Below are 26066 nucleotides of genomic sequence, written 5' to 3' on the forward strand. Positions count from 1 at the left end.
TGAAAAGCTAATAGATTATCAGTGACAGTAGTATCTTTTGCATGCCATTAAAATATTTTTGACCTGCTTAAATTTATGGAAAGGTAACATTTGTTAAGGGCTTACTATACGCTGTGTACTATTCTAACAGCTTAATATGGGGTACTTTTTCTAATTCTTACAATAATCCTTTGATGTAGGTATGTTGGTATTCCCATTTTAAAGAAAAAGAAACTGAGGCTTAATGAACTAAAGTATCTTGCCTGAGATGATGCAGTTAGAGACAGGCAGAGCTGGGCTTTGCATCTAGGCATTCTGATCCCCAGCCTTTGCTGCGCTTATCACCAATTGTCCTTCCTCAGTGACATAGCTTCTTTAATTGTATAAACTGTTCTAGTCTTTATTCTGATGTTCTCATTGCTTTGAGGTTTTTCTTTTTTTCCTCTTAAAAAGCTGTCATGTAAATATCAAATGTGTTATTTTGTAAGGCAAAATGGTTAGAGGACTTTTTAGGACCATTGGGACTTTGATTCTTTATGTGTAAATAGACAGCCATTTGCCCACACACAGCTCAGCCAGTGGGTGATTGGTGACTAGGCCTTGGTTGGCCAACTTTGGTCAAAGTTCCTGTGAGGCAAGTATAGCTGCACAGGTGATTGTGGCAGAATGTCTGAGAAGTTTCACTCTTGTAGGTACAAAATCCAGAGATACCACCCATTTCCTCCTGTGTTCTCTGATTCATTTAATAGCCTGTTCTCTAGATCGATGTTCCATGTTCTTTCTACCTCTTTGTTGGACCACACGATTATTTTTCAGCTGGAACTTTGAATTAATGTCATTTTTATATGTTTTGGTCTTTGGAGGCACTAGAATGATTTTTTCATAATCATCACAATTGTTAATTACTCTTCAGAGCAAGTAATTTTTTTGTCTTTCAGATGTTATTAATTAATGACTTGTAATCATTAACATAATTGCTATTAATAGCACATTTTAAATATAACTAGAATTTTAAACATTTTTTATGAAAAATCTGATACCTTGCATTGAAACTTGTTCTAGATATGTGGAAGAATTACAGCTAAGACTCACAAAGGCAAATGATAATGCAAGTTTACTGCAGAAAAGTATTGGGGAAGTAGCTCTCAAAGCTGAACAGAGCCAGCAAGAAACAGCTAAAAAGCATGAAGAAGAAAAGAAAGAATTGCGGAAAAAATTGTTGGACCTGGTAAGCAGAGAATAAATAGGAATATTTGTTGGCAAGGAGGGAGAGTGGAAGTACAAAGATGGCTAGATGATTTATTCTTTCACTTGGGGTTTCTGCAGGAAAAGAAGATGGAAATTAGCCACAACCAATATCAGGATCTGAAAGCCAGGTATGAAAAAGCCAACTCTGAGTCAAACACAAAGCAGGAAGAAGCCCTACAGAACTTACAGAAGATGCTAGTGGATACGGAGGAAAAACTGAAGGCTGCACATGAGGAAAACAGTGAATTGTTGCAGGAGATGGAAGAACTGAAAAACCAGGCTGACAAAGCCAAAGTATGTTATAGAGGAGAAATGTATTATTGCATTACAGTTTGCTCTGGTTCTGCATCAAGGTTGCATGAGTGCTTAGCACCAGCAGCAAATGGTATGAATTAAGTTGGCCTTTAAAAATAGTAATCTCTTGAGTGCATGACAAGATGGTGAATTTCATTTTCTGCTGCTTCCAGTGTTTTGTACAAGCTGCTCGTTCTCTCAGGGATGGTGCTGGCAACTGGTCTTTGCTTGAATGTACTGTTTAGCCATCCCAGCCTGTGATGCTTTTTTACCACCTGTCACAAAGGTGCATATGTTGCCTGAGCTCTGTCTGCCTGCTTGCTATCAACTTCATTGTGAGGAAAAGCATGTTCCTCACTTCTTGGCCGTCCTTGCTACCACCTTGCAGTAAGGTTAGGAGAGGCATGTTGCAGAAAAGCAAGAGGCAGAAACCAAGCAAAGCAAGTAAGCAGACAGAGAACTTAAGAGAGAGCATAGCTGGGGGGACAGAGCTCTTATAGGAAGAATTAGAACAGAGAACTTGAAAGAGCACCTTTACATAGCCCCAGGAAGGTACAATGAGTTTATTGACAAAGCAACTGAACTTGAGGGTAATGAGGAAACCTCTTATTAGATAATCTTGGACTTGAAATGTTGGATTTCATTTTATGGTGTCAAGATTGTATCTTTGCCCCAGTGTATTTTTTTTTACTCTGGTGACTGACTGAGATTCAGCCATCCTATTATTATTTAACTTTTTATTGTTCAAAGAACAGTAAATATTAGTCTTTATTTTTAAGCTGTTAGATGTTTATAAAGGAGTTTAGGAGAAAGAAAATATAACAGAACATATGAAAGACTTGAAACAAATTCCATTAAAAACCTCTTGTTAATTAGGTGGACCATGACTGCCTCACTAATGTGCACGTACACACACAAACACCCACTCTGCTGTAACTTGTGAATCGGTTCATACCATTTTAGATCAGCTAATGAGTAGATTCTTCATTTATTTATTCTCATTTAAGAATCTTCCTCAAGGATTAACAGACTTTTTCCAGGTAGTATTTTTGGCTTTGCAGGCCATGCATCTCTGTTGCAACTACTCAACCCTGAAGCTATAGTGTGAAAGCCATAGATAATATGCAAACAAATGCAGATGGCTGTGTTCCAATAAAACTTCATCTATGAAAATAGGAGGTGGGTTGGATTTGCCCTTATGGTTAGCTGACTGCTAATCTACCCCATGCTGGACGCTGGGAAGATAGCGCACAAGACATAGTTCCTGTCCTCAGGGAGTTTACAGTCCATTGGGGTGGTCTGACAAGTAAACAGGTGTTATAGTGGAGTAAATATAGGCCACTGTGGAAACTTAGGTTCACCTGCCTGGACTGGGGGAGTGATATTGGAGTGGTTTTAATATAATAAGTGGAAGGTATCGTCCTTATTGTATGTTGTCAGCACAGCAAAATAGTATTTTTTGAGCCTGATAATGGTAAATTATACTTGATTGTTTAGTATTCTTAACCCAGTGTTTTCCCTTATTTGTTGTGTTATGTGCTCTTGATGGAGACAATCTTTTGTTAAATAAATTAGATTGAAAGTTTTAACATAGAACATTCTGATTTTTATGCAGTTGACAGTCCATTAGACTAGCTAAACACAAACTTAACCCTGGTTAACTAGATTTCTTTTTATTTTGGAGTACATTTTAGATGGAAAACTTATGTATACTTATCAATTACCACATGGATTATTGTTCTTAGAGAAGTAACTCATTAAACTTTAAAACTTTATTCTAGAATTTTCATTTTTGTATTTTTGTTCTCATGTAACTTAAACAGAGGCATCCTTTTTGCCCTGTTCCCTAAGTTTAAAAGCCAGTGGTGTGTTACTATACCGCTCCGTATAGTAGCTACTAGCCACATGACCATTTAAATTAAAATTAGTTAAAATGAAATAAAATTACAAATTCAATTCCTCAGTTACACCAGTTACATTTCAAGTGCCCAGTAGCCGTATGTTGCTAGTGGGTCCCATATTGGACATCATTGGCTGATATAAACATCATGGTCAAATTATTTTCTAAATCAAAAAAATTTTTTAATTCATTCATGGTAGCCACAAAGCCTGTATTTTTAATAAATTGTATATGATGCTGGGACTAAATCAGTCTCAGGCCAGTGATTGTCATTTGGGTCTTTTTGTTAGTTGAAAAGGAACAGTTATTCTCCTTCACCCCCATCCCCTTTTATGGTTAAAAAAGTACTCAGTTTTGTAGTTCTTTGAATTGTGACTTTAAAAAGTAATTCTTCAGTGAATCCTACATATGATAGAAATGATGAAATGACAGGAAAGAATCTTATGCCTTTCTGTCAAAATCAAGCTACTTTTTTTGTCTTAAATTCCTAGGTAGCTATAAGAAATAATTTTATAAGTTGCTTTTAATATAAAATAAGCTGGTATATAGGAACTTTACAAGGCTAAATTTACTTTGTGTTATCCTTTTATGGACTCTGTTTATCTAGTTTCTCTCCCTTGTCCACGTAGTCTCTATATGAAAAAAATATTTTAAGCTCTTATGATTCAGTTATTTGGGCTTGCATTTGTCTGCTTGATTTCATTTTTGTTTCCATTCTTTCCATCTTTTGTTTCTGTAGTCGCTAACCTATTTGTTAACATCAGCCAAAAAAGAAATTGAACTATTGTCAGAAGAGCTGAGGGGTCTGAAATCAGAGAAGCAGCTTCTTGCACAGGAAGGAAATACTTTAAAGTTAGAAAAAGGTTCACTTTTATCAAAGCTTGTAGAGGTGGAGGCCAAAATAACTTTACTTGAGGACGACCAACAGAAACTGTGGTCAGTAAATGAAACTCTTAATTTAGAAAAGGAGAAAGTCTTAGAGAAAAAGCAAGATGCTGAAAAACTTTATCAGCAGGAACATCTCAATAAAGAGGCATTAGCTATTGAGAGAGAACAATTGCTCAAGAAAATTAGTATTGCAAAGGAAGAACTCTTGAAGATAAATATGGAAAATGACACTTTGCAAGCTTCCAAGATGAGCATGCAGACCCTCATAGAAGAACTTGAATTCAGCAAAGATACTTTGCTTGCTGAATCTGAGAAGGATCGGGAAGAAAAAGACCACCTGGAGAATCAGATCAGGAGGCTTGCTACTGAAAATCTTGTCTTGACTAAAGATAAGGATGAAATTATTCAGAAGCTTCAGAGCTCTTACGAGGAGCTAGTCAAAGATCAGAAAACCTTGGTACAAGAGATTGATGATCTCACAGCTGAGAAAAAGTCAGGTTTAGAGAAACAGTCAAGACTTGATAATATGTGCCTAGCCTTAAAGATGGAGAGAGATCATCTCCTTCAGAACAACAAAGATCTGCAGTTTGAGAAGGATATGCTGCTTCAAGATCAGGAAAAACTAAATGCTAACCTGGAAGCCACCCTCCAGGTCAAACAGCTGCTCAGCACAGAAGCTAGTGGGCTACGTACACAGCTGGATAATGTTAACAAAGCTCTAAGAAAGGCCGAGCTGGAGACTATGCAACTTCAGGCTACAAATACAAGTCTAACAAAGTTCCTGGAAGAAATTAAGACTAGTCGAGAGATCACCGACTCTGAGTGTATCCAACTTCTGCATGAGAAAGAAACCTTGGCCTCATCTGAGAGAAGGCTCTTGGCTGAAAAAGAAGAACTTTTAAGTGAAAATAGGATGATCACTGAAAAACTCAGCAAATGCTCAGAAGAGGCTGCCCAAGTTGAGATGAACCTGAACAAGGAGATCACTTACCTAACTTCCGAGAAAGAAATGGCTTGTCAGAAAATTACAAAGCTTAAAAAACAGCATGATGGTCTCTTGAAAGAAAAATCTACACTGGAAATGCAAAATGGAGATTTACTTGCAGAGAGAGAAAATTCCATCAAAGCCATAGGAGACCTTAAGAGGAAATATGATCAAGAATCTGCAAACCGAAGAATAATTGTGCATGAAAAGATGAAACTACTTGGTAATATTGATGCTCTGAAGAAAGAGCTTCAAGAGAAGAAAAAGGAAATTCAAGAACTAGTGACCAGCAAGTATGATCTCTCTTTGATGTTGAAAGAGGCTCAAAATGCCAAAAAGAACCTAGAAAAAGAACACACAAACATATTGCAAGCAAAGGAGTGTCTAGATGTTGAACTTCAGACTTGTTGTTCTGAAAAGAACATTTTGTTGAGGGATGGGTTGAACCTTCAAGAAGAGTGTCAGAAACTTAACGAGGAGATCCATGAAATTCAGCAGTCCTTAATCCTAGAAAAAGAAGCTAGAACAAAGGAAAATGAGTCATCCTTGTATGAAAACGATAAACTCCATGGGAGAATTGTGCTCCTGGAGCAAGAAGTGGAAGAGTTAACAGTGTGTACTAAGGAGCTCCAGTCTGAGAAATTTGTACTCATCCAAGAGAAGGCCATATTGGAGCAAAAATTGGTAGAGATCATTAAGGAAAAAGAGCTCTTAAGTGCAGAAACAGCTCAACTCGCTGCCAACATAGAGACTCTGAAAAGCGATTTTGCTACCTTGTCCAAATCCAAGTTAGAACTGCAGGAACTGCACAGCTGCCTGACTAAAATCCTGGAAGACCTCCAACTGAATCATGAGGTGACCCTGGCTGAAAGAGCCAAGGTAATGCAGGACAATAAGAACCTCCTGACTGAGAAAAGAGAAATGATGCTGAAAAAGGACGAACTTCTGAAGGAGAAGGAAAAGCTAGCAGAAAGCTACTTCATACTTCAGAAAGAGATTAGCCAATTGGCCAAAACCAACAGCCATATTTCAGCCAATCTCCTAGAATCTCAAAATGAAAACCATACTTTGAGGAAAGACAAGAGCAAGCTTTCTCTTAAAATTAGAGAGCTCGAGACTCTTCATTCATTTACGGTAAAGTGAGAGGTTCAAAGTATTGAGCATCTGTGTTACTAACACTGTTTACTAACTTTAGTGGTTTAAGTGATTTTTCTTAATTTCCACATAGTGAAATCTACCCCATCAAGTCAGTTGTTTATATCTCACAAGCTATTACAATCAGAAAGAGTGATTATTTCCTAAATGTCTTTTTGCCCTAGTGCCTATCCGTTTGCCAAAAAAAGAGAAACAACCTGTGAATGAAAAGGATATATTTTTTTAATTTAAGGAGAAGTTGTTGTGAAAAACTTAAAAGTTAACTGTCTTTCTTAAAGGCTTAAGAGCTATACTAAAATGGACACATATTGAAACAGTATTTTCAATTTGACTTTTAACTGTTTCATTGTGTTTATCCATTTGGAGGTGGAAGATTCCACTGAAATCTCCATGACTTATAATTGGGAGCATATAATGCAGAATTCCCATAAACTTTATTAAGCCAAATGAAATTGTAAACAAGTGCCTGAAAATATTTTAAGTTATTTTTATTATTTTTTATATCAGTCAGCTAAAGATTTACTTCCATATACATATTTTCTTCTTTTTATTCACAGCCATGTTTATATTAATTGCCTACAGCTTCTCCAATAGATGTTTCCATCATATCCTTGTCATTAGACACTTGGACCTTATGTTATAATTGCCCAAATAATTTTTATTTGGAAAGTTCCCATTCTAAATTCTGAGGGATTTCAAAAGCCTCAGATTTGAAATAGCAAATTTGAAATAGCAAGAAATGCTTATGACCGTAAATATGATTAGGAGAAAATTCAGCCATATAAAGATGTAACTTTACTCTCAGTGGACATTTCTCTCAAATGTAAGTCAGAGAAATGAACATGACTATCATATAACTTGGAACTGGCATTGGAAGACGGGTCTGAAAATCATGAAAGGGGTTTGTAAACTTATTCAACTTCAAAGTAAAGACTGTGGCTGTCTGGGTCTATGTGTTGTGTTGGGTTGGTGTCACCATGCAGACATGAGTGAAGGGCAGGCTGACGGGGAGCACAGCTGAGTGTCACTTGACCATGGTGGTGTTAGGTGTTCTCACTTCTCATCATGCTTTCTTGTGTTCAGGCTGCCCAGACAGCAGAAGATGCCATGCAGATAATGGAGCAGATGACCAAGGAGAAGACCGAAACCCTAGCCTCCTTGGAGGATACCAAGCAAACAAATGAAAAGCTACAGAATGAAGTAATCAGATTTAAATGACTTTTTGCACAGAGAACAGCTTGTCAATGAAATGTTTGATCACTAACACAGGATTTTTTTTTTAAGGTGTGGCTGTATACAGGTTTGGTATGTGCTGGCAGAAATGAATGGACACCAAAGCAATGATAATATTAAAGTATTTAATAGGATGGACCTTAAAAAGTTGAGGGGAACACCCAATTAACATGGCTTTCTAATATAATTGTTTGGGTATAGAACTAATGAGAGGAAGTAACTGATAGCATTCTCAAGTTTTTGTATCCTTTATCTTAAATCACACAAACTTTTTTCTCAACTCTCTCTCCAGCATGGAGACACTAAATTCCATTCATTCCTCATCTCTCAGTTTGTCATAGCCCTTTTTTTGGCCTGAAGTTCAGTACTAATTCCCTTTTATGTCGTCTTGAATTAGTCACTTCTGGGGCTAGGATAAATTTGTGGCATCAAGATATTTTTATTCTTTCCAGAAGTAGCATTTCTCATTTTTCCACCCTTCTTCGATTCCCTTATTCCCTCCCTCCCTCCCTCACTCAGGCAACCCCTTTCTTTCTTTGAAATATTCTTACCTCCATCCAGAGCAAATAGATTCATTGAAACAGTTAAATACAGTTCTAAAGTACTTCTGATGCTTTTTAAAGTGATAGACAAGATGTTAAGGAGTTTAAAGCAAGGGAAGGGATGGCCAAAGTGAATAACTTATATGGGATGCCAAAAGATTGAAATTTGTAAGAACATGAATTTTTAGGTAATTATATGGTAAATATATAAAATTTGACACAGAAGGGGGAGTATATTTATGAAACTGACCATTCTAAGAGAAGACAAGCTGAAAACATAAAAAATAGTAAAGAATCATTGATGATGATCAAAATTAGAAGCTTAGGTAAATGAGAATATTTTAGGGAGTATCATGAACCTTGAGAATGGAATCCGAGAATTTTGTTCTTCCATAATACATCCCTTGTTATCTTTGTCATAGCCAAACAGAGGAGTGGATGAATCAGGTTTTTGGGCCCATTGTGATGTTTTGTTTTCTTGTTTTGTGATTCTGGAATGTTGGCATTAAAAAGAAGGTGATGGTGTTAAAAATAGAAAGATACTTTGTAACACACCTGACTACATCCTGAATGACATGACAATGTATCTCTGGTTATAGGAGATAATTACCCAAGGTTCAGAAGCTGGCATTACACCAGGAGCACACACCGATGTAATGGATGGCCCCGAACAAACCCCTCATCCTTGGCTGGGGCTTCAACCAGAATCTGGCTGCCTCTTGGAGCCTGTGGTCATTCGCATCCCCACTTAATCCAGGAACGTGCCTGGTTTTTCCTCTGTAGGCCAGGCCCTAAGCTGTCTGCATCCCCTGTGGGTCACTGATGGGGCCAAAAGTGTGAGCCTTTCAATCTCACTACATGGCTTTTTCCTTTTGACCAGTTAAGTTTAAATGGATAACTAAATCTTTTCCCATCTGCAAATACTTTGATTCAAACAAATAATTCTTCTTCTTGGTACTGACATTGAAAAATGTCATATCCTAAATTACTTAGCTATATGGAAGGAAAGGGGTTTCCATTACAAAGAATATCCCTTGCTGATGTCAGGCCTTTGCATTTTATTTCTTAGGTGTTTTTTAGGTGACTCATGCTTGGATAACAATATCCATGATATTCAGAATTGTATAGAAGCTGAAAGAAAACTTTAGGTTTAATTTATGTAGCAATTTAATTTGACATTTTGGCTAGGTATACAGGAAATATCTGACTAAATGTAAGGAGGAAGTTTGTAGTTTCTAATAGACCTGGTCATTTGTACTCTGTTTACCCTGGTGTCTCCTTTTTTTGTTTGTTTGGGAAGTGGTTAGTTTCACATATCTTTTAAATATGCGTTTTCTTGAATACTTTGTCTACATGTTATTGGAAAATGAAATACTTTCATCAAGTTTTTTTTCTCTTGGCCTTTAAGCTGGATACTCTTAAAGAAAACAACTTGAAAAATGTGGAAGAGCTCAACAAATCAAAAGAACTTCTGACTGTAGAGAATAAAAAAATGGAAGAATTCAGGAAAGAAATGTAAGTTTATCTCTTTTGACACTTATTTTAGATTTGTGTGTTAAAATGGAAACCATGCTAATTACTTAACTGATATTTGGAAAGTATATAAAATAAAAAGTAATAGTCACCCTTCTGTCCCCTACTTCACTCTAGCCCTGTGGCATTCCCAGAGGGAACTGCGTCAGTCAGAACTATAGCTAAATTAAAGGATCAGAATGACACTTGTGCTGGCGGATGAGTTAAGACATTTGGCATTCGATTGTGACTATGTAAAACTTTATGAAAATACAAAATTCTGTTTTTCCTTAAAAAAAAATCACCTTTTCACTTTAGGGATTATTAGTAATTTTAATTTCAAGAGTAATCAAATCTTCTGGCCTGGAAATTAAATGCCCTGAACTTTGGAAGACTCTTTATAATTAAAGTTTACAAATTATTGTGTTCCCAGATTTCAGGCAGACTGATTGCTCGCCTCTCTTTGATGATGACACCACTTAGGCCTTGCCATTTGAGTGTGGTCATTATAATTGGAGATTGTTTTCTGGCATTTTATGTTTTTTTTTCTGGCATTTTAAATGATGCTTACAGTGTAGATTTCATTTTGTTCTTCTCTTCTAACTATGTTGTATCAATTTTGTGATACTATACACTTCAAGCCGATTACCGTGATGAGCACTTGAGTATCTTCTTTGGGCTATGCACAATTCAGCTAGGAAAGATACAGAGGTGCATTATATGTATTCCCTGCCCTTTCAGAGCTTATATTACTTACAGTTCCAATGAAACAAATAGATGGGATTCAAACAAAAACAGTTCCAAACTACTACTCCTTAAGTAGTCATCCCCAACATTGTCAGGAGTAGATTAAAGTAGCCTGTCTAGTTCTTCTGAGACTTCATTAAATACACCTAGAAATAATCTGATAGCTGAGCCACTCCTCTGAGGAGATGCACAGTTCATGATGTTGATGACTGATCCCCTCCTCAGTCTTAGTTTTAATTATATTTCTCTAGATTATGTTTAAACAGTTCCCAACAATTCCATTTATGCAGATTTATAAAATTACATTTGTGATTATGGCCTTCAGGAGATGCTTAAATGTCTTTGCCTACCATGCCTAAATCCCACAAATAATATAATGGGTCACCATGATGGAAAAACACCTTCAGTACCAATTTAGTTATATTCTGAGGGGGTGGGTTCCTTTAGGGTTTGGGAGTTGTTTTCTGTGACACAGTCATTAAGATAACCTGAGCATTTGAGGCACTGAGTTGACTTGAGTCCATTTGTGTCACACAGGCAGCTGGTGAGGGAGGATCTGAGCAGCAGAAGACTCCCCTACCAGCCTCCCGCTGCCATAATCCCACCTCTGAGCTCTCTGGGCCGTACTAGGTAATGGAGGGACAGGGCCAGTGGATCTAGCCAAGAGAGCCTCTGGGGAATTAGACTAAATTCCTCTTTTCCTGCACTGCTACCTAGGAATCTCTGATAATGGTCATTACATCAGTCTAGCATTTAAGTGTTCAAAGTCCTCACTAAATCCTCACATGTCACCCACTCTATGAAAAGATAAATTGTTTTTGTCCCCCCTTTGAATTATTCCACTGAAAAATGAAATCTTTGCTTCTTAGCTATGGAAGCAGGGGACTGAGAGCCAAAGATTTTGGCCCCAACTGTGGTTCTCTAACCTTGGCCTGCCTTTGTCCTTGGTGCTATTCCCCCCAGATCCTTGGTTCCCTGAAGGAAGTCATTGGGGTGAGAAGTAACGGCCACTACAGGGCAGACAGAGCCTGGGCTGCTCTTGATTCTGCCTTTTTTCTGCCTAATTCAGACCTGTGGGAATCATGTATTCCTGTCAGACCCTTGGTGCATCATAGCCAGGCCTCTCGGCAGCAAGAGGATGATGGGAGGCGCATGGGTAACATATCACAAGCTGGTGGAGGGAGGTGTGGGGAGGGTGAGAGGAAGGGGAGCGCAGACCCCAGTGCCTCATCGTTCTCTGCCCTAGGTTTGGGTCAAATTTCAAGGACCAGCTGTGTAATGGGGATAAGACTTCTCCCCAAGAAGTAGCCATTCTGCTGTTCTTCAGTCTTCAGTGCTGGAGAATGGATACCTGTTTGATTTGTCTATGGTTTAGCATGTGGGTGGTTCTTCATGTTCTCAGAGCATTTTTAGTTTCACCTGACAGGGCTGTGGTTCCTGGAGGAAAAGTGATGTCATTGCAGACCTAGGAGTTCTACTAAGAACCATCTCTTTTAGCATATTGCCTCCGGCACAGGAACCCCAACTTGTGTAACTAAATGCTTCTTTTTCTCTGTTCCTTACTATACTTGTTCTAGGAAAACTCCTGATTTTTTGTTAACCAGCTACTATTTTCATTTGGAGAGAGAAGATAAAATAGTTTCTTTTGGGGACATAATTTTGGATCTTACTGAAAGGATATAAGCAATCTGATTTTTGTCTTTACTCACCTGGCACAGTAATAAATCTAGACTCTATTTAGCAGGATAATTAATAGATTTAGGATAATGAATTGACAAGTAGAATATTTGGAAATCTATATATAGTTACAATGTTTATTTTGCCTCTCAGTTTTCAACTATGACAGAATCTTTTTTTTTTTTAAGATTTGTTTTTTATTTATTTTTCTCCCCTTGCCTACCCCCCCCCACCCCCGGCCATTGTCTGCTCTCTGTGTCCATTCGTTTCATGTTCTTCTGTGACCGCTTTCTATCCTTATCAGTGGCACTGGGAATCTGTGTCTCTTTTTGTTGCATCATCTTGCTGTGTCAGCTCTCCGTGTGTGCAGTGCCATTCTTGGGCAGGCTGCACTTTTTTCGTGCTGGGCAGCTCTCCTTACAGGGCACACTCCTTGTGCGTGGGGCTCCCCTATGCGGGGGACACCCCTGCGTGGCAGGGCATCCCTTGCGTGCATCGACACTGCCCATGGGCCAGCTCCACACAGGTCAAGGAGGCCTGGGTTTTGAACTGCAGACCTCACGTGGTAGGTGGACACCTTATCCATTGGGCCAAGTTTGCTTCCCAACAATTCTTTTTTGTTCCAAGATACTTTGTTATGTAGAAAGAGAAGTAATTTAAAAATTTATTTGAAACATTTTTTGTAGGTATTAAAGTTAGGCCTTAGAGTATTCCCTGAAGTTGGACTATTAGAACGCCTTTTCCTCTAGATATATGTATCTACTACCCACTGAAGAAAAACTGAAAAGTGTTCTTTTATTGAATCATGACTGAAATCCTTCTGCTAGGTAACTCTAGCTTGGTCCTACTATGTACTGGCTCTATGATTTGGGGTAAATCTTTTCACTTTCCTGAACTTCATTTTTCTCATCTTTAAGTGTAAATAACAACATTAGCCTTAGCCTCCCTGGGCTGTAATGAAGATTAAATGAAACAATATACATGAAAAGCATTTTGTAAATTTTTTTTCTCAATAGTTACTTGGGAAACTTTTTAAAAATATTCATATTTTAAATCACATCACTACTATGGTGAAGGTAATGAGGAAAAGAACACTCGCAGGCTGTGAGTGGAAGTAGAAATAATTTTTCGAATATAATTTGGCAACATTTATCATAATTATAAATGTTCATGACATTTGACTCATTCTATTTCTGTGAATCTACACTGTACTCATACATGTGAATAAAGGAAACAAAAATATATCTTTGCACCATTTTTTAATGTTGTTTATAAATTTAAAATATTAAACAAATGCTGTTTATATAGGCCAATACGCAAGGATGTTTTGGCCACTTTTCTACTTTTGAACAAGGTAGTTTCTTTGTCTCCTTGTGTTAATTTTCCTTACTGTGGGCCGTTAATATAAACCCAGGATTTTAAAAGCTGTAAATGATGAAAACCTTTAATAGAGAAGAACAGGAGTGCAAACTTACCACTTTGTCAGGCCATACAAGTGTTGAGACCAAATAGCCTCTAATGAGGGCAGTGATCACCCGGGGAATGAAACGTTTGACTGAGAACAGAGACTTCATCTCTCGTAAAAATCTTCTGATCTGTCAAGAATTGATAGACTTTGGCCAGAAGATGCAGAAGATGAACTTTAGTTGTGATATGTGTGTGTGAGTGTATGTGCATGTAAATATATATATCTATAATTAAAATCAAGCCTTTTGGATGAGTAATTATCTGAGGCTAAAATTTCTTCTACTTTTTCTGCCCTTGCTAAATGAATACCTCTGTAAAAAGTCTAATTTATTGTGCTAAGAGAATTTTCATGTAGCTTTGTTCCTCTAACTCTTAATGATCATTTTTTAAATTTGTGTTTTTTTCTTTTTTAATTGTTTATATTTTAATTATTAAATAATTTTAAAAGAAAGTTTTTAAAAAATCTTAATGAGGTCAACCCACTATACATATTATAGGTAGATGGAGACTTAAAAAATGAGGAAAACTGGAAAAGCCAAATGCTGCCACCCATTAGACAATCGAAGTTAAAAATAGATGTGTTCATGCATCAGCAGATGGATTCATACCCAGAAGACTTGATTCAGAATTCAGCCATGTATGACAGCTGGCTAAATGGAGTTTAACCAGCACAGACTTACTTAAAATTCCCTATTGCTTCAAAATCTCCTGTAGCATAAAACTAAAACCCAGTGATCAAATAAAATATTTTTAATATCCACATGTAAAAAGTAACAGTTTAGGATGTGCATTTTGGACCAATTTTAACAGTGGAAGATGTCGAATAAATATACCTACCTAGCTTTTGCATATTTTATATGCTAATATTCGTTACCTAAATTAGCGGGCTGTATTATATTTTCATTTGCTTCTTTTCATTACAGATTACCATTGGGGGAAAATACAATAAAAATAAAATACTTATGTAATTAGAAAACTGCCATTTCCTTTGGGCATTTCACCTTAGTTGTCTAAAAATATGCTCAGATTCATATCAGCACTCGACTCTGACAGATACTGGCAAATGGAAACGTTTGATTTTTATTTTTGCCAGGAAAAACAGATTACAGATCTATGTGGTTAGAACAGAGTGCCTTGGCAGCAAATGAAGTTACTTTATCAACATGGCAGGTTTTAAGATAATATCTAATGGAAATATTCCTAAAGACAAGAAAGCTACACTGACCATTTCATGTGTCACTTATTTTATAGTGAAATTCCTTTTTGTATGGGAAGTGTTTAGAAATGGGGTAAATGTATGTGTGGGAGCGTGGGTGGAATGATTATTAGATATTTAAAGAATGTAATAATTGTGGGCAGCAGCCCTCCTTTTGAGAGGTTAGATCCGTTTAGCCCCTCCTGCATGTAGATAATGCTCAGTCTCCTGTTATTATAGATCCTATCAGGCACGTGACCCAGATATATTTTCCTCGGTGCTATGAAGCTGGTTGTCTCCCACAGTTTCCTTGCCTGTCTTGTTTCTATGGTAACCCTGCACTCACTGTCCTTTCAGAGAAACCCTAAAGCAGGCAGCAGCTCAGAAGTCCCAGCAGCTTTCAGCATTGCAGGAAGAGAACGTTAAACTTGCTGAGGAGCTGGGGAGAAGCAGGGACGAAGTCACAAGTCATCAAAAGGTCAGTGGGCCTTTGGTAGACGTTCTAGCTCTGTCATGCCGATGTCTGCTGCTGTTTGCAGAGATGTGCTTAATGAGGTTTAGTCATTCCAAATGGGATTTCAAGTTATGTGGACTATGTGTCTCCTTGTTTTCAAAAGTTCTGCTATAGGACTTAGGGTAGGAGTGAATTGAAAGGTCCTTTAAAATGAAAAACACTGGGAACCTGCAAGTAATTAGAAAATAAGGTTTTCATTAGACTACCTTAGCAATGCATTTAAATGGAAAGGGACAATATCTTCTCCCCACTATTGTTTGCATTTCAAAATTATTTTTCTCTACATTTTTCTTTCTTTTTCATTAAAATTGGTTTCAAGGAAATTGATTCTAAAAATATGGATTTTGTGGGAGGATTGGGTGCTGTTTTTAAGTAGAATTCTGCTTTTCTTTATAATGAAAAAAATTAAAAACAGGTTGCATTGATAGATGGAATGTGTGTTACAACTGGAATGGACTCAAAGCAAGCAACAACCCATTAGCTTCTGGGTTTAAATTACAAAGGTTTTGATACAAATTTATGAAACAACAAAGTAAAACTTGATTTTAAAGAAAGCTGTATTCTGTTGTTTATTCTTCTATTCTTTTCTACCAGCTAAATCAAAGTGCTAGATTTTTAGTTACATCTATCTCAGAGCAACAGCTGAAAATTAAATATATTAAGGGAATTTTGCTGCGTAGTCATTAATTCTTGCTTTGTATTCCAAGTGAAAAAAAATTTCCCCGTTATACTTTGTAAACATTAATTCTCTCCCTTGGGGTAGAGGAGTAGTTTGGGTAATTGCATCTAATACCCATTGACATGGTGTAGTTTGCAATGAAAGCACTTTTTTTGAGGGTTGATTTCAGACTTTAAAATCTTCATTATAGCTTTCCATAATTTTCTTATTTTGTGAAAGAAATGCCACATTCTTTCCAGATTCCAAGATGCTGCTGCTGCTATTGGTGATAGTAGCTAACATTTATTGACTTTTACTATGTGACAAGCACAAGTAATTGAGAACTATCTTTTCTCTTCTTATTTAATCCTTACAGTAATTCTGAGATGGCACTATTATTATCCTATTTTGTAAAAGAGGAAGCCGAACCTCAGGAAAGATAGCACTTTGCTCAACGTGGTTCAGCTAGTAAATGTCAAGAGGTATTTGTCCTGTTCTGAGGTTGGTCAGGAAAATAATCAGTGTGTTGACTTAATTAGGGTCTCTGCACTCTCCTTTGATACGTATGTGAGAAATTGGAGTTCATGAAGGATAGAAGCCCCTTGACTAGCCTAGGTTCTTTTTTTCTTGGCACAGAGTACAACATCTAAAACATGATGTAGCTCTAACATCAGTGTATCTATAAGGATTTCCAAGCAAAGGTTCTTGGCTGAGGTCTGAGTCTATTGCCACCTCATCTCATCTCATTTCACTGAACATCAAAGTGGGAACCCTCAGACCAATTCTGGATTCCATAAATAGAAACAGATTGTCCGCTCATTTTATATGGTGACCTTTGCTGAGCGGATGCTAACAGTTCTTGTTTCTGTCACTTAGAACTGGAGAAGATCAGAAGGAAGGACCATGGTTGATTACGCAGAGAAACTGCCATCCTTAGCAGCTCTGCTCTCTTTTGCATATTTAAGATTTGAATTAACTTCCTTTTGTAAAAGGTTTTAGGACTAAATTTGAAAATCAGTGACTTTAAAATGTGTTGGAAAATAATGCCTACCTGGAATCGTTAAGAAAGTGATTTCCTTCTAAACAATGGAATGGATTGTTATGCCCTTTGCAGTTTTCATGATCGGCTTTGATGAGAGAGATTGTTAAAAATGAAATAGATGACTGAGAGATTATAGATAATTCATCCCTTGATATATTTCAAGAGTGGAGAGAATCACCTATTTAAAATAATTTAGAAACAACTTCAGAAAAGAACTGGAATAATCCATTGGGCTCTACCACTATTATTCTATAATTTCTTAAGACTCTAGAGTTCTTTTTACTTCTACAAAATAGCCAATTTTCACTTTTCAGTTGTTACTTTCTAAAGTTGATCCAAACTGTTGATCAGTTCTGTTCAGGTATATACGGCAAAGCCATAGTGTTAGCCAGAACCCCCACCCTTTTTTTAAAGAAATCAATTTGATTATAGTACTATAGAAATATTTAGTGTTTCATTCTAAAGTTAAGATAGCAGAGACTAGATTGACAAGGAATAGATAAATACTGGTCTGGGATCTAAGTCTAGCCTTATTCCTTTATTTGGTAACCCCATAATTCATAGATTGTTTCACCCTTGTTTCATTGAACTGTCACAATATAACCCTGAGAGTATAAGATTATCATTTTGTAGATGAAGAAACTGAGGCTCAAAATGAAGAAACTTGCTAAGGACACACAGCTAGATATTGGAGGAGCTGAGATTGGAATTTATGTCTGTCTAATTTTGAAGCCTACTTTCCTTGCTACTATACTGAGAATAAAACTTATTTCTACTTTGTAGTATTGTTGTTAAGATGAAAAAATACCTGTGAGTTAGGAATGGAGTGGGGTCAAGCAGTGCTATAAAAATGCACTCTCAGTTCTACTGGTGTTTTTTGTTTTGTGTTTTTTTGGTCTCAAATATTTATTTTGCTTAGAAAAGCAAAGGCATCCCAGAATCTGTTCTGCATCTGAAGGAGTTCATTGTGAGTATTGGCTAAGAATTTGTACTTCAAGAAACTCATATCATGATGAAGGCTATTTTACTTCGTGTTTGTAATTTTTTACCTTCCCTAAATAAATCTTTGTCAGGATTTCTTTTTTTTTTTTTTTTTTAAAGATTTATTTATTTAATTTCCCCCCCTCCCCTGGTTGTCTGTTCTTGGTGTCTATTTGCTGCGTCTTGTTTCTTTGTCCGCTTCTGTTGTCGTCAGCGGCACGGGAGGTGTGGGCGGCGCCATTCCTGGGCAGGCTGCTCTTTCTTTTCACGCTGGGCGGCTTTCCTCACGGGCGCACTCCTTGCGCGTGGGGCTCCCCCACGCGGGGGACACCCCTGCGTGGCACGGCACTCCTTGCGCGCATCAGCGCTGCGCATGGCCAGCTCCACACGGGTCAAGGAGGCCCGGGGCTTGAACCGCGGACCTCCCATATGGTAGACGGACGCCCTAACCACTGGGCCAAAGTCCGTTTCCCTGTCAGGATTTCTTAAGCAAGCTCTTAAGGCTTGGAAATGAGGTTACTTGTGGAAATAAAAGAATTCCTTTTTCCCTCCCAACAGTGATTTTATAGAATATTCTCCCTTTTTATTACCTAAAAAAGGTGATGTGTTAAAACATACTACAAAGCTCCAGCAATCAAAACAGTATAGTACTGACATACAGGTAGACCCAATTGTCCATCAAGTGATGAATGGATAAACAAAATGTGGCATGTCATACAATGAAATATTATTCAGCACTCAAAAGGAAAGACGTACTGATACTTGCTACAACATGGCTGAACCTGGAAAACAGACTGAGTGAAAGAAAACACAAAACAAAATATATGTTTTGGGTGCCACTTCTAAGAAGACAATCTCTGTGTTTCTATTTACTTAACCCATGTTAAGAAAGATTTACTCCAGTGCTTTCTTTAGCTTTTATATTTAGCTGTATGATCCATTTTGAGTAAATTTTTATATAGGAAGTAAAGTAGAGATCCAGCTTCATTCTTTTGCATGTGGTTATTCAGTTGTCATGCCTAATTACTTGTCATTCCCATGTCTGGTACATATTGTCCCCTTTCCTTCCCCATTTGGTGAACTTTTCCTTATTGTTAGAGGTCCATCCTAAATGTCATCGCCTCTCATCTCAAGCAGAGTAAGCTGCTATGTTCATGTAGCATTCTCTACAGGTCTATATTTGTGCTTTGCTTCCTTACCTGTATCAACTATGAGGTCACTCCTTATAAATAGAAATCAGCATGATATGTAGGTTTTATGAATGAATACATGGATGTTAAATGAATATCTTATTTTTAACAAGGGCCTCAGATCCTTTTTACAGAAAAAGATGAGGAGACTTTGTGGCTATTTCTGTTTTCACAATTCCACTTACTTCCAGTTTCATAGCTTTGTTGCAGAGAGTTGTGATCACCAGAGCCTCATCATCACATTAGTGGGACATTTGCTGTGTGTGGGTGGTAGAAGTAATACAATGTGAATTCAGGCAGTATCATGTGGTTTCAGGATTAATGGAAATTGCACATAACATTTTCTTTGCACAGGGAATACTAAAAATAATGAATTCTTCTTTAGAAGTAGTAACATTAGGCAGTCATTTTTGAAATGTCTGATTTATCATTCCTAAACCTCACATGTCCCTTGTATGGATTGCAAATCTAATCAACTATCACTTTGGGAACCACACTGACTTTCCCCCTTGTTATTTGCACAAGTTACTGTTTACTTGTAGAACCCAGCCAGGGATTCGGTGACTCAATAACTGTATTTCATCAACAGTATTTCCTGACAGAGGTTACAGTAGATGCAGCATACAAAAACTGGTGTTATCATCTAAATTCACCTGTGAATAATTGCCTGCCTTTTAAGTATGTCTGAATTCTCAGACATGATTGCTTACAAAGGGAAAGTTATTTTTATCTTGTTAAGTTTTATTTGGGGAAAATGGTGATCAGCTCACAGAATTTAAATCTGGGCCCAGGGACTTCTAGGTAAACAGGACTGAGTGAAGCTGGATCACAGAATCTGTCTCCCTCAATACCTAATGAAAAGAGCACAGGTTTTTTGTTTGTTTTTTTTAATTTATTTTTTCTCTCTTTAATTTTTTTTTTAAATGTTACATTCAAAAAATATAAGAGATCCCCATATACCCTCCAACCGCTTCACCCCACTCCTCCTACATCAACAACTTCTTTCATCATCATGGGACATTCATTGCATTTGGTGAATACATTTTGGAGCCCTGCTGCACCACATGGATATTGTTTTACATTGTACTTTACACTCTCCCCCAGGCCAGCCAGTGGGCCAGGGCAAAACATACAATGTCCAGCATCTGTCCTTGCATTCCCACCCAGGACAACTCCAAGTCCTGAAAATGCCCCCACATATCTCTCTTCTTCCCTCTCCCTACCCTCAGCAGCTACTGTGGCCACTTTATCCACAACAGTGCTACAGTTTCTTCCATTACTAGTCACAATCGTTCCATAGTAAAATATCAGTATGTCCACTCTAATCCATACTCTATTCCTCCATCAGCACAGGTTTTTTTTAGCTATTAAGAAATGTCACCAGCAGCAGCCAGCAAAGCTAATCAACTTAATGCTATAAAGTTTTAAATTGGCAACCAAGAAAAGAAACAAAATTGTGGCTTGACTCTGACACTGTGTTCCCAGGGGTAAGAGAAAGGAAGATGAGTAAGAAACTCCTGAGAATTTTCACTATAACTCCCCCTACCCCTGGCAGAAATAAGACTGAAGGGGTGAGTGAGTAGGCATGCTAGAGAAAAAAGTTGAAGAAAAAATTTCAAGACTAGATGCTCTGTACTACCTCAGTATTTTACCAGAAGCAGGAAAAACTACCAGTTGTCATTTGGGGTAGCTAGCCTAGCCAACAAAGACTGGCTTAAGTAAATGGGCGGCTGAGGGTGGGGTGGGATGGATTTTTCTCAGTAAGTCCAGAGCTAGGCAGTCCAGGGTAGGTACTCAAGAATGGCCCCAAGGAACCTGGCTCTTTCTTTCTGCTCTGCTGTTATCCTGAGTATGTCCTTTTTGTCCTTATGCTCACCAGATAGCTGTTGTACCTCTTGGCTTTGCAAACCTTTCCAGGAGGCAAGGTTTGAGGAAAGACAAAGAAGGGAAAGACAGAGGGCTTCTCCTCATGCAGTTTTGTCTTTTTATTTGGGAGAAAATTCAGATCTTTTTAATGGTTTCATATCATCACCTCCAGGCTGACATCTCCTCTTTGTGAAGGGAAGGCAACAGAGGAGGAGCTGAGTGTAAATGTTGAAAGAGCAACCTGTAAAATCTGCCCTAAAGCTGAATGAAGCCTTGAAGACATTCTCCTGTGGGAATAGAATTGCCTCTGTTATAATGGAGTGAATGAGATAAAGAGTATTAAAAAGAAAAACCTCAAGGAAAGGAATGTGTCTCAAGCAGTTGGGCTCCTTTTTACCATATAGGAGGACTAGGGTTCGATGCCCAGGCCTCCTGATGAAAGCAAGTTGGCCCTCGTGGAGTGCCGGCCCATGCAGTAGTGCCACCCTGTGCAGGAGTGCCGACCGACACAGAGAGCTGGTGTAGCAAGATGACGCAACAAAAGACACAAAGGAGAGATAAGACATAGCAGAACAGGGAGCTGAACTGGTGCAAGAGAATTATCTCCTCTCTACCACTCTGGAAGGTCCCAGGATTGGTTCCCGGAGCCGCCTAATGAGAATACAAGCAGACACAGAAGGAACACACAGAGAATGGACACAGAGAGCAGACAATAGGAGGTGGGGTGGGGAGAAATAAATAGATAAATCTTTAAAAAAAAAAAAAAAGGAAAACCTCAGAAAAGATGCCTCTAAAGGGATGCTGTACTTAGCCCCAGCAGAACTTTTCCCTTCCTTTTCCCTCTCCCCAGGGTTGTCTAGCTACAGAAAATTTATAAACTATAAGGTTTAAGGGAAGCAGATGTGACTCAAGTGATTGGGCTCCCATCTACCATATAGGCAGTCCTGGATTTGGTTCCTGGGGCTTCCTGGTGAAGGTGAGCTGGTCCATACCACAGAGCTGAGAGCTGTCCTACACCATGAGCTGACACAACAAGATGATGCAGCAAAAAAGAGACACAGAGGAAAGACAATGTGAGACACAACAAACCAGGGAGCTGAAATGGCTCAAGCGATTGAGTGCCTCTCTCCCATATTGGAGGTTCCAGGATCAGTTCCCAGTGCCTCCTAAAGAGAAGACAAGCAGACACAGAAGAAGGCATAGTGAATAGACGCAGACAGCGAGTGCAGGCAGCAAGGGAGGGTGGTGGGAATAAATAAAAAATCTTTAAAAAATATATATATATAATGCTTAACTTTTTAAATGTAGCTTGGAGATGTCGTTGTTAGAAGGTCTCAAATAAGATAGGAAGAGTATCAAGAAAAATGTACTCATTGTGTATGAGCAAATAGGTCTAACTAAAGCAGCCCATCGTAAGACGAACATTTGAAAACATATTGTAATGAAAAGAAACAACAGGAAGAAATAACGGAACATAGGAATCCAAAGGTGAGGAACTCTGGCTGTGAGAAAATATTACTCAAAAGGAAAAGAGTGGGAAGCAGCTGTGGCTCAAGCATATGGAGGACTGGCTCGTTTCCTGAGACCTCCTGGTGAAAAAAAGAAAAAAGGTGTCCCAGACCTGCATGGTGAGGCGCAGGCCCCCAGGGGCTGGTGAGGTGCACCAAAAGACAATGATGCAGCCAGATGGGTGGAAAAAAAGTGCTTTGTGTTCTATAAAAATGTAAGTTATTTGAATAAAACAGCTGCTCATAGATGAGATGACAAAACTATCAAAAGTTGAAAAGAGAGATTGAAGGACTAAGGGAGCAAATTGAAGACCAAAACCATACTAAATGAGAACTACCAAATAAAGCAGAAACAGAAAGAAACCTAAAGAACATTTCTAAAAATGAAAGGCAGGCCTTGATCTAGTCAAAGTAAATACAGAGGAAAACAATAAAATATATAAAAGCAATTAGAGCAGGGGTTCTTAACCAGGGATCTGTGTGCTTGAATTGAAATATTTAAAAAAATATATTATTCTTGTGGGGATGTGTGATAGATTTATTAAATAATACATATGTTATGGGTGTGATATATTTACTGAATAATACACAGTATAGTGTAGACTTAGTAAGAGGTACATGATTTTCACCTGACTGGCAAAGGGGTCTGTGGGACAAAAAAGGTTAAGAACCCCTAAATTAGAAGTAAGGTAAGAAATATGGAAAACAAAATAATCTAAATGTGTATAATTAGCATCCCTGAAGTAGAAAACTCAAAAAATGGAAAAGAAAAAAGTATTAGGAATGATAATAAGGACATTTTCCCACGTGAAGGAAGAATTGAACCTGCAGTTTGAAAAGGTGCACTGGGTTGCATGGAACCCTGGTAAGGGAACCCAGTGGTCCAGAACAATGAACACCAAAAAACACCCTAGTTATGACTGAAATACAGTAATGTAGAAACAGTTCTTTAGCTGCCCAGGCAGAAAAAGCAAAGCCCTTAATAAATAGGTAAAAAAAAATAAGCCCACCACAACCACATTCAATGCCAGAAAACTCTCCAAAGTTCCAAGGACAGAAAGACCAGGAGCACTGCATCCAGGCTGGAAGACAGGCAAATATTTTTAAACTTGAAAGAACTTAAAAAACTGTAGCATTTATAAATCCTTCTGGAAAATAGCTACTTCATGATAAAATCTAAGTAAGCAAGGAGAAATTGTGACTGTTTTAAGCATTAAATCCAAATAGAGAACAAGTCCAATAATAACTGGAAATTATATATACAGAATATAATTATTTTTAAACTTTTGTTTGGAAATAATTTCAAACTTTCTGAAAAACTGTAAGTAGAGTAAAAAGAAACATACTCTAAGGGATTGCTTTTATGTAACCATAGTGCAGATATCAAATTCAGAAAGGTTAGCCTTGATATATTATCATCTAATGTACAGTCCATATTCCAGTTTTGTCATGTGTCCCATTAGTGCTCTTCATAGCATTTTTTTTTGTCCCCAATTCAAGGTTCAATTCAGGACTATGCGTTCTATTGAGTTATGTCTCTTTAGTCTTCCTTAACGTGGAACGCTCGTTGCTTTTCTCTGTTATTACAACATTAACAATTTTTAAGAGAACAGGCCAGATATGTTGTAGAATGTCCCTCATTTTGGGTTTGTCTCATGTTTCCTCATGATAATATTCAGGTTATCCATTTTTTGTTAGTGAGGTGTGCCCAGCAGGAGGCATGTGATGTTGCTTTGCCGCATTTATGATGTTGATTTTATCATTTGTTGAATATAAGCTTAAAACCTTTGCAAGATAAAAAAGAAAAAATATACAGAGAATATTATTAACAAAGTTTGAGGTGATAGCCTCAAGTTTTTTAAAGGTTTTACTTAAAACTTTTATTTTTAAATATATGTATCACATTAAAAGAGCATATATAAAATAAATGTATGTTGTAAACCTAATGTGAAGTCTCTTAGAATCTAATGTGTCTTGTAGTAAGAATATTTTGTGCAATCAATTTCTTTTGTTTATTTCAAAATTTTTCTCCCATTAAATTCAGGTAACATTTGGCTAGTAATTATGGTTATTTCTGAGTGATAGGTTTAGGGAAAACGTTTTCTTTTTTTTCTTTTTTCTTTTTCTTTTTGGCTTTCAGATTCTTTTTTAAAGATTATCATTTAAACAAAAATAAAATAATAAAGTGACCATTCAAATTAATAATTGTATCTACAATTTTGGAGTTGCTGAAACCACAGTTCTGATTTGTTTGGATTCTGTGGGGAATCCTTTCACTCCAGTCAAACATTTTTAAGCATTACATTTAGGAAATGGGCCAGGAACATGTCCAATTCCTGAAGACCAGTTTATATCCTACAGTTCTTTGTTGAGGCTTCTCAAGAAGACTCCTCCAGAGTCCTCTTAATCTCTGGCTTTTGAGGAGTTTCGTAGAAAGCCATTTCCTAGCTCTGTGCCATCCAGTCTGTAAGTGACTCCCAGAGTGTCTAGTCCAGGAGGTGTGGGTCTCTTCCATTTTGTCTCTAGATAATTGAGAATATATGCAGGTGGGCAGAGGATGCCCTTTATTTATTTATTTTTAAAGATTTATTTCTTTATCCCCCCACCCACCGCCCCTCATCTGCTCTCTGTGTCCATTTGCTGTGTGTTCTTCTGTGTCTGCTTGTCTTCTCTTTAGGTGGCACCAGGAACCAATCCTGGGACCTTCTGGAGTGGGAGAGAGATGCTCAAACTTTAGCGCCACCTCTGTTCTCTGGTCTGCTGTGTCACTTCTTGTCTCTCCCCTGTGTCTCTCTTTGTTACATCATCTTGCTGCGCCAGCTCTCTGTTCAGGCCGGCACTCCTGCATGGGCCACCTCTCCACACAGGCCAGCATTCCTGCATGGGCCAGCACTCCACATGGGCCAGTTCTTTGCTCAGGCCTGCTTGCCACAAGGGTCCAGCTTGCCTTCGCCAGGAGGCCCTGGGAATTGAACTCTGGACATCCCATAAGATAGTCAGGAGTCCAATCACTTGAGCCACATCCAATTCCCAGAGGATGCACTTTAGCAGCACTAAAGATACTCGTAGTTTTATGGTAAGAGTAGCTGCATCCGGGGGTAAAAATTAAGGAATGAAGTGACACTTGTATGTGATGTGTAAAGAACTACTTCATTTTTATTGGTCTTAGTCACAGTCCCTCCACCCTATGGCCACACCATCAGCAGCATCCTTTGATAAAGGACAAGGATACCTGTGTGTATATGTATTTGAAGATGTAAATGTATCTATGTATCAATCTTATATATATTCATATAAAAGAAAATTGGTCTCCAAGGCATGCTATCTTATAAGAACTTATGTTGGTAACTGGATGCATATTGTTGCAGACTGAGTTCCCTGGGAAGCAGGCTGAGTATTTAGTGTGCATGATGTTTATTAGCATGTGCCCTTCACACAGCACCTGTGGAAAGGAGGGGAAGGAAGCAGGATTGGGCAGAGGGAAC

At 37.9% G+C, this 26066-nt stretch overlaps 1 protein-coding gene across 8 annotated transcripts in view; it reads left to right on the top strand.

The window, feature by feature from the left end:
- CLIP1 (CAP-Gly domain containing linker protein 1) overlaps positions 1–26066 on the top strand; it is a 137947-nt gene that overhangs the window by 91698 nt on the left and 20183 nt on the right. For 7 of the 8 annotated variants that reach the window (XM_058281321.1, XM_058281325.2, XM_058281324.2 and 4 more), the window contains 5 exons: positions 1042–1207; positions 1306–1521; positions 7533–7649; positions 9633–9739; positions 15180–15300. In XM_058281321.1, the coding sequence (XP_058137304.1) occupies positions 1042–1207; positions 1306–1521; positions 7533–7649; positions 9633–9739; positions 15180–15300 (727 nt within the window). Of the gene's footprint in view, positions 1–1041; positions 1208–1305; positions 1522–4160; positions 6429–7532; positions 7650–9632; positions 9740–15179; positions 15301–26066 lie in introns of all 8 variants that reach the window. The other variant, XM_058281327.2, reaches the window with a different exon arrangement.

The sequence above is a fragment of the Dasypus novemcinctus genome, chromosome 19 (assembly GCF_030445035.2).
Source record: "Dasypus novemcinctus isolate mDasNov1 chromosome 19, mDasNov1.1.hap2, whole genome shotgun sequence".
NCBI classification, from domain to species: Eukaryota; Metazoa; Chordata; class Mammalia; order Cingulata; family Dasypodidae; genus Dasypus; species Dasypus novemcinctus.